Source organism: Rattus norvegicus, chromosome 4, assembly GCF_036323735.1.
Source record: "Rattus norvegicus strain BN/NHsdMcwi chromosome 4, GRCr8, whole genome shotgun sequence".
In the NCBI taxonomy this organism is placed as follows: Eukaryota; Metazoa; Chordata; class Mammalia; order Rodentia; family Muridae; genus Rattus; species Rattus norvegicus.
Genome location: NC_086022.1, coordinates 123,823,290 through 123,832,966, shown reverse-complemented (window position 1 = coordinate 123,832,966; position 9,677 = coordinate 123,823,290). Strand labels below are relative to the sequence as shown.

The window sequence follows — 9,677 nt, the reverse complement described above, 5'->3', positions numbered from 1 at the left end:
CCTGACACAGGCACATGGCTGTGTATATGGTCAGAAGGAGGTGACTGGAGCTCAGCCTTAGATTATTTAAGATCACACTTGAAGAAATGGAAAATTGTGGGTGGAATGAGAAACGTTAAAATTCACAGATCACAATTCCCAACATTTGCTATGAAAATATATTAAGAAATTTGGTTTTACTATAAATAGAGTAAAGAAAGCCCCAAACAGAAAAAGTGCATACCCAATCCATGAGACTTCTTTCAATTGTAAGGACTTACCGATCCTCCTCATTCAAACTCACCCAAAATAGTAAAACTCTGTCAGTAATGTTCCTGACAATCAAGATGTTCTGGATGAAAACCAAGTAAGATGCTAATCCCACTGCAGAAAAACCAACACATACTAAATAAGAAATACAAACTATGATGTGTGCAGTATTTAATGCTGAAGACGCTCACACACTGACACAGCCATGATGAGACACAGGATTGAGCCATGGTTCAGCTCAGGATGAGTTAGAGCAAGAGGATGATGTGTGGGGTGTGAGGTGAAGCTGAGGTCTTCATTGGAATAAGGTGAGGGGAGCAGTGTTGTCAAGGAGTGATGAGTGAGATTCTGCTCTTTTCTCCTCAGCCACTGTTCTCATATACAATGAATAAGTACAGCAGACTCTACACTAATTCTAACATAAGGAATACCTTTTTCTCTGAAATAGGTATTGGGATTGCAGCTAACAGCCTCCTTCTTCTCTTCCACATCTTCAAGTTTATTCGTGGGCAGAGGTCCAGACTCACTGACCTGCCCATTGGTCTCTTGTCCCTAATCCACCTACTGAAATTACTGATGATAGCATTTATAGCTACAGACATTTTTATTTCTTGGAGAGGATGGGATGACATCATATGTAAATTCCTTGTCTACCTGTACAGAAGTTTTAGAGGTCTCTCTCTTTGTACCACCTGCATGTTGAGTGTCCTGCAGGCCATCACCCTCAGCCCCAGAAGCTCCTGTTTAGCAAAGTTCAAACATAAGTCTCCCCATCACGTCTCCTGTGCCATTCTTTCCCTGAGTGTCCTCTACATGTTCATTAGCAGTCACCTCTTAGTATCCCTCATTGCCACTCCCAATTTGACCACGAATGTATTTATGTATGTTTCCGAGTCCTGCTCTATTCTACCCATGAGTTACCTCATGCAAAGCATGTTTTCTACACTACTGGCCATCAGGGATGTATTTCTTATTAGTCTCATGGTCCTCTCAACTTGTTACATGGTGGCCCTCTTGTGCAGGCACAGGAAACAGACCCGGCATCTTCAAGGTACCAGCCTTTCCCCAAAAGCATCCCCAGAGAAAAAGGCCACCCATTCCATCCTGATGCTCATGAGCTTCTTTGTCCTGATGTCCATCTTGGACAGCATTGTCTCCTGCTCAAGAACTATGTTCCTGTATGATCCAACATCTTATGCTATCCAAATTTTCGTGAGCCATATCTATGCCACAGTCAGCCCTTTTGTGTTTATGAGCAATGAAAAACATATAGTTAACTTTTTGAGGTCCCTGTGTAAGAGGGTAATAAATGTTTGAATCTTCATTGATGGGCAATATTCTTTAAGAAGAGCCAATGTAGCAGTCTCAGAACTGTCAATCATGGTGTGCTCTCTATGTGCTTTGCAACTTATGAAAATGAATTGTGCTTCTGTTAAAATGATTTACTCTAACCCATGTAGTATCAAACATGTAACAAGATTGAACCACATACCCATCAAGATATGAAGAGCATTTTTATATTATTTTATTTCTCAGAGAGTCTTTAAAGGTGTCCTGTGAGGTGGCTTTTGCAATCATGACCTTAGATGTTCCACACTGTATGTGTGTGGCCACTTCTAATATTTTTGATATTTTGTTTTTCTGTTATATATATTTTGACAAATTGGAGAAACATTTTTGCCATAAGTAGTGCTATGATCTAGAAAGAAAATTAATTAGACATATAACTTTCAAAAAAGAGCTGTGTGCAAAGAGCACACAGTAACTTGTACAGAAATACTAAAAAATATCAGAATTTAATGTTCCCAGGATTTAAAATGGAAGCAACAGTCTAGAATAAACAGAACAAATGCCCAAAACACAGCCTCTGCGTGGTGTGGAATAGTGTTTCATCTTTCAAAGCAAGGAACCCTGAATAACAGGAGAACAGAAAATATCCACACCACATTGGACAGCTTCATGGAGCTTTAAAACTCTACTCTATATCTCTGCTGAAACTCTGTTCCTCCTCCATCAATCTGCATAAGAAGTACCTTCTGGGAGATTCTCAGGAAGCATTACTGCTTATGAGACAGTTGGGCAAACTCTATTAAATAATTTATAAAGGCCAACCAACCCAAGTCACTCTAGATTGCTAAAGCAAGGAGAAACGGTGAGCATAAAAACTTTCTAAAAATTAATTTGGAGCTTAGGTTTTGGACTGATGTCCTCTGGACTGAATGTTTCTATACACTAAGTTGATTCCTGGCTTCAGCCTGGTTGTCTCATCCTTGGTTGTTTTCAGCAACTGGGGGACATAGACAAACCATGAATTTGCTGTGGAAAGTAAGATAACTCAGTGAGAGAAAAGGAAGTTTTATGTGGATTGAATGACAGAGGGTGGCAATACAGTAGTTAGACACAGAGACTCAAAATGCAAAGGCCTTTGTGAGGTTCAAGAAAAAAAAATCCAGCTTTTGTTTTTACTTAACGGACAGAGTTTCAATTCAGCAGGAAACAAGTATCATAGATCTGTGTATTTATTAGAGATATGATGTTCATGTACTCGCACTTACTGAGTAGCTAGTGTTCAAATGGCATCTTCATATGGTTTTGGTGCTTCCTCATAATAAAGGCATATTATCTTCATATGGATATCACAGCATAGCCTCTAGTGCCCCCGAGGTTCAGTGGATAAAATATTCACTGACAACAAAGACCTGAGTCCAAGTATGCAACATCCACATATCACTAGGCAACAAGAATGTCATCTTCACCCCAGAGTTCTTATGAGCAGCTAAGAGGTATATTCCAAGAGTCTCTATCTGACCCACATAGTAGACAATAACAAAACACCCAACAGAAACAAAGGGAAAAATCAGGCCCAGTGTAATAGGTTGAAATCTGACCTCTACATGCATACAATGATGAACAGGTTCCTATATTCACAGACATGAACACACACACACACACACACACACACACACACACACACACACACCACAAATTATTCCCCCATAGTCAAATAAAGACAAGAACCTAAGTACACCATGTAATTTTCAACAATAAAACATTGTGACAAATGTTTACCAAACACAGATTTAAAGACTGACCTCTCATGTGAATCCTGTTATCAGTCTCTCCTAGGAAAGTGAAGCTCTCGCTGGAGATCCTGACAGGGCCCTGCTCAGCTCTGGCACTCAGTTGCAAAGGCAGCTCCAGTGTTGTGTCCCCTGGATGGAGTTTCCTGTGAATGCATGAGGCCAAATGTAAATAGCAGATGAGACATGTGAATCTTTGATATTAGCTAATGAGGTAAAGATATAACCTTGAAATATGATTTTACATTAAAAATGAAGTATCAAATCTTGTCATGTGCACTTTCACAAAGGTGACAGTACTGTGTGTCACTCAATGCTTTAAAGGACAAAGTCACAGAAATATGTCAATACTAAACACACATTCCACACCTGGCAAAGTTATTGGTAATACTTGGATAGAACCGGTTTTAGGGATTTTACTGAAAGAAATAACTCAAACCTTGGGTGATGGAAGGAGACAAGGCAGCAAAAGAATAGGTTTAATGTACTGTCTTCATTTTTAATAAGTCATGATCCCTGACAGAGGGTCACGTCAACCATGCAATGGGATTTAACTGCTGCAAGTACTAAATGACAAGGGTGATTATAGGGTAGGAAAATGAAGAGAACCAAAGGCCCAGTGACTTCATCCTAGTTAGTACTGGCCAGATCTCTCATGCCTCCTCTGATCTGCAAAGGGTATTGGGAAATGTAGTTTTCAGGTTTAGAAGTGCTCCCATCACAGTAACTGAGATTTCTCATCACAACCTTGTCTAAAGTGACAACAGCATCTCGTACTTTCTTAGAGATAAAGTTTGCAATGCCTACCATGGGCCAGCCATATAGATGCTGTCCTCTGGTGAGGCTACACAAAGTCAAATCCCCCAGCATTACTTAGGGAGAACTCAGTGGAAACAAAGCTATTATTAGCTACTATTTCCTAAATCCCACAATGCACTGGGAAATAAGCACTGCCTTACAGATGAGTAATAGTGTCTCTGACAGGCTTCAGATCTTTTCCTGATTCCATCATTATGTAACAGAGGAGACTTTGTAACCATGGTGACAGACTTCAGAGCTCTCTGTTAATAGGTACTAACAGCTAACATTCCAGGACCTTCGTGAAAGCTTCAATGAAACCCAAAATCTGTGAACTACTTAATTTCTGCAGCATCATATTGAGTCCAGAGGTGGTAGGGTTGAGGACCAGTGTAGTGTGTCCTCCATCTTACTTAATCCTCATTGTTAATAAACATGGAGTGATTTTCATGTAGTAACATTAGGGAATGATTTGGGAGATGGCTCACTGGATAAGGTGATTGCTGTGCATGCATGAGTTTCAGAGGTCAGATCCACAAACACAAATAAAAATTCATGGATGTATGCACATACCTGTAATTCAAGTGACGAGAACCTCACTGCTTCAAGAGTCTGGCTGATATAGTGTATACAAGGTTCAATGAGGGACCCTGGAGATAGATAATAATAGAAATAGAAACAGAAATAAAGATTTCCCCAAGCCCCATCTAATATTTGACTGTCAGTCTCTGCACCTGTTTCCATCAGTTGCTGGGTAAAGCTTCTCTGATGACAGTTATGTTAGGATCCTTTCTGCAGGTATAGCACTAGTATATCAGTAGTAGTGTCAGAGATGGGCTTCCTCTCACTGCATGGGTCTCAAGCTGGACCAGTCATTGTTTGGCCATTACAAAGAGAGAGTAAGTCCTGACTTAGCCTTTGTACAAATGTTATCAGGTGGGGGTACCAGGGAGGAGAAGCCCACAGTCCTTTGTTAATGGGAAAAGAGGGTCACCAGAGGCCAGCTCCAAGAAACCAGAAACCAAGAGAAGGATACAAAGAATAAATGAAACAAAGAATTGTTTCTTGGAGAAAATAAAGAAAGTAGGCAAACCCTTATTCAAACTAAATAAAAGACAAAAACAGAATATCAAACTTAACAAAATCAGAGGGAAAGGGGGAACAGAACAATACAAAACAAGGAAATCCAAAGAAACATTTAGTCAAATTTCAAAAACTTGTACTCTACAAAATTGAAAAATCTAAAAAGATTGAACAGTTTTCTTGATAGATGCCACTTACTAATGCTAAATCAATATCAGATAAACAATTTAAATAGACCTGTAAGCACTAAGGAAATAGAAGCAGTCACTAAAAGCACAGGTGAGAGGTTTTAGCACAGAATTCTATCAGATGTTCAAAGAAGACATAATACCAATACTTCTAAAATCATTCCTAAAGTAGAAACAGAAGGAGCATTGCCAGTCTACATCAGGTTCCTGTCAGCCTGCACTTCTTTTCTTTTTTTCCCACCGATAATATTTTTAATTATACCAAAAACTTTTTATAAAAAAAAAGTAAGAGATGTTTATCCAAGTTTCATAAGCCTACCAAATGCCAACATGCCAGGACTGGACTAGGAATACTGCATGATATATTATAGCTAATGCACTAAAAAAAGAAAAAAGAAAAAGAATATTGCATTGGAATTTTCCTATTTTTCAATATTCCTCCGCCTTGTTACTTTATTTAATTTATATTTATTTTTCATTTACACACCAGATTATATTCCCCTCCCAGTACTCTCTCTGGCTGTTCTACATCTCATGCCTCCTCTGTGCCTGTCTTCTCCATGAGAATATCCCCACCCATTCACCCCCCCATCCCTCAAGACGTCTTGACACACTAGGGAATCCAGTCTCTTAAGGGTTAGGTGCATCTTGGTTGCCTGACCCAGCTGTCCTCTGCTGTATATCTTTGGGGGCTCCATATCAGCTGGTGTATGATCCAGTGTCTGAGAGATCTCAGGGTTCCAGTTTAATTGAAACTGCTGGTCCTCCTACAGGGTTGCTCTCTTCCTCATCTTCTTCCAGTGTTTCCCTAATTCAAAGACAGGGGTCAGCAGCTTCAGTTCATTGGTTGGATGTAAATATCTGCATTTGACATTTTCAGCTGCTTGTTGGGTCATTCAGAGAGCAGTCAATGATAGGTCCCTGTCTGTGACTCATTCCTTAGACTCAGTAATAGTGTCAGGCCTTGGAGTCTCCCCTTGAACTGGGTTCCACTTTGGGCCTCATTTTCCGAAGTCTGTAACCCATTTTTGTCCCTGAAATTCTTTCTGACAGGAAAAATTAAGGATCAGAGTTTTGACTGTGGGATAGCAACCCCATTCCTCACCTGATGTCCTGTCTTTCTGCTGGAGGTGGGCTCTACAAGTATCCATCTCCACACTGTAGGGCATTTCATCTAAGGTCCCTCCCTTTGAGTCCTGAGATTCTCTCACCTCCCAGATCTTTGGTAGATTCTAAGGATCCTCCCAACCTCCTACCTCCTGAGGTTTCCTGTTTCCATTCTTTCTGCCTGCCCTCAGGGCTTCAGCTCTTTCCCCCCAAGTAATACCTAATCATGTTCTCCTCTTCTATTCCCTGTCCCCTTTCCCACCCAATCCCTCCTTCCCTCCACCCTTGTGGTTGCTTTCTTCTCCCTCCCAAGTGTGATTGAGGCATCCTCAATTGGGCCTTTCAGGTATTAAACTTTTTTATTTCTGTGGACTGGATATTTTGTACTTTTTAGGGCTAAAATCCACTTATTATGGAGTACATAGCATGCATGTCCTTTTGGGTATAAATTATCTCAGAATGATATTTTCTATTTCTATCTATTTGCCTGCAAAACTCAGTGTGTTCTGGTTCTTCATAGCTGAGTAGATTTCAGTGGTGTAAATGAACCACATTTTCTGTATCCATTTTTCGGTGGGACATCTGGGATATTTAGAGCTTCTGTATATCACAAATTAGGCAGCTGTAAACACAGTGGAACATGTGCCCCAGAGACCTGGTGGAGGATCTTTTGTGTATATTCCCAAAAGTGGAATACCTGGGTCTTCAGATAGATTTATCTCCAATTTTCTGAGAATCTCGAAGAACTGATTTCCAGAGTCTTTGTTCCAGTTAGCAATTCCACCAGCAATGGAGAAGTGTACCTCCTTCTCCACATTTTCACCAACATAAAATAGGGGACAAGACAATGTGCTCACTCTACCCAAATCTATTGAATATAGCACCAGAATATCTAGCTAGAGTAAGAAGATGACAAAAAGAGATCAATGGGATACAATTGGCAAAGAAGAAATAAAGGTATCACTATTTGCAGATAATCTAATAATATACTTAAGTAATCCCAAAAATTCTATCAATGAACTACTACAGCTAATAAACAAGTTCATCAAAGTGTCTGGATATGAAATTAAATCAAATAAATCAGTAGCCTTCCTTTAAACAAATGATAAACAGTCTGAGAAAGAAATTAGGGAAACAACTCCCTTCACAATAGCCACAAATAATATAAAATATCTTGGGGTAACTCTAATCAAACAAGTAAAAGATCTGTATGACAATAACTTCAAATTTCTCAAGAAAGAAATTGAAGATCTCAGAAAATGGATAGATCTCCCATGCTCATGGATTAGAAGAATCAACACTGTAGAATGAACATCCTACCAAAGGCAATCTAGAGGTTCAAGGCAATACCCATCAAAATCCCAACAAAATTGTCCAAACACTTAGAAAGAGCAATTCTCAAATCATCTATAAAGACAAAAGACCCAGAATACTGATAATTCTTAACAATAAAAGAACTGCTACCCCTGGCGCCTAACGAAGGCTATTCTCTGCTTCATATGCAGGAGGAACACTGAGTCAGTCCATGTATACTCTTTTTTTTTCTTTATTAACTTGAGTATTTCTTTCTTTTTTTTAGTATTTCTTATATACATTTCGAGTGTTATTCCCTTTCCCGGTTTCCGGGCAAACATCCCCCTGCCCCTCCCCTTCTTTATGAGTGTTCCCCTCCCAATCCTTCCCCCATTGCCGCCCTCCCCCCAACAATCTAGTTCACTGGGGGTTCAGTCTTAGCAGGACCCAGGGCTTCCCCTTCCACTGGTGCTCTTACTAGGATATTAATTGCTACCTATGAGGTCAGAGTCTAGGGTCAGTCCATGTATAGTCTTTAGGTAGTGGCTTAGTCCCTGGAAGCTCTGGCTGCTTGGCATTGTTGTACATATGGGGTCTTGAGCCCCTTCAAGCTCTTCCAGTTCTTTCTCTGATTCCTTCAATGGGGGTCCTATTCTCGATTCAGTGGTTTGCTGCTGGCATTCGTCTCTGTGTTTGCGGTATTCTGGCTGTGTCTCTCAGGAGAGATCTACATCCGGCACCTGTCGGCCTGCACTTCTTTGCTTCATCCATCTTGTCTAATTGTATGGCTGTATATGTATGGGCCACATGTGGGGCAGGCTCTGAATGGGTGTTCCTTCTGTGTCTGTTTTAATCTTTGCCTCTCTATTCCCTGCCAAGGGTATTCTTGTTCCCCTTTTAAAGAAGGAGTGAAGCATTCACATTTTGGTCATCCTTCTTGAGTTTCATGTGTTCGGTACATCTAGGGTAATTCAAGCACTTGGGCTAATAGCCACTTATCAATGAGTGCATACCATGTATGTTTTTCTGTGATTGGGTTACCTCACTCAGAATGATATTTTCCAGTCCCATTCATTTGTCTATGAATTTAATAAAGTCATTGTTTTTGATAGCTGAGTAATATTCCATTGTGTAGATGAACCACAATTTCTGTATCCATTCCTTTGTTGAAGGGCATCTGGGTTCTTTCCAGCTTCTGGCTATTATAAATAAGGCTGTGATGAACATAGTGGAACATTTGTCTTCGTTATATGTTGGGGTATCTTTTGGGTATATGCCCAAGAGTGGTATAGCTGGGTCCTCTAGTAGGTCAATGTCCAATTTTCTGAGGAAACTCCAGACTGATTTCCAGAATGATTGTTACCAGTCTGCAATCCCACCAACAATGGAGGAGTGTTCCTCTTTCTCCACATCCTTGCCAGCATTTGCAGTCACCTGAGTTTTTGATCTTAGCCATTCTGACTGGTGTAAAGTGAAATCTCAGGGTTGTTTTGATTTGCATTTCCCTTATGACTAAAGATGGTGAACATTTCTTTAGGTGGTTTTCAGCCATTCAGCATACCTCAGCTATGAATTCCTTGTTTAGCTCTGAATTCCATTTTTTAATAGGGTTATTTGTCTCCCTGTGGTCTAACTTCTTGAGTTCGTTGTATATTTCAGATATAAGCCTTTTATCAGTTGTAGGATTGGTAAAGATCTTTTCCCAATCTGTTGGTTGCCGTTTTATCCTAACAATAGTGTCCTTTGCAGTTTTATGAGATCCCATTTGTCAATTTTTGATCTTAGAGCATAAGCCATTGGTGTTTTGCTCAGGACATTTTCTTCAGAGCCCATGTGTTCAAGATTCTTCCCCACTTTTTCTTCTATTAGAGTGTATCTT

At 40.0% G+C, this 9,677-nt stretch overlaps 1 protein-coding gene across 1 annotated transcript; it reads left to right on the top strand.

Annotated features, from left to right (window-relative positions):
- The first annotated feature begins 585 nt into the window (after positions 1–585).
- Positions 586–1,566, top strand: Vom1r94 (vomeronasal 1 receptor 94). The gene has a single exon (NM_001008915.1). It carries the CDS (start codon positions 586–588, stop codon positions 1,564–1,566), a length of 981 nt encoding a protein of 326 aa, NP_001008915.1.
- The last annotated feature ends 8,111 nt before the right edge of the window (positions 1,567–9,677 follow it).

Bases quoted from the DNA above. Each gene is read 5' to 3' on its own strand.
- Vom1r94 (NM_001008915.1), top strand. From the start codon at position 586: ATGAGTGAGATTCTGCTCTTTTCTCCTCAGCCACTGTTCTCATATACA.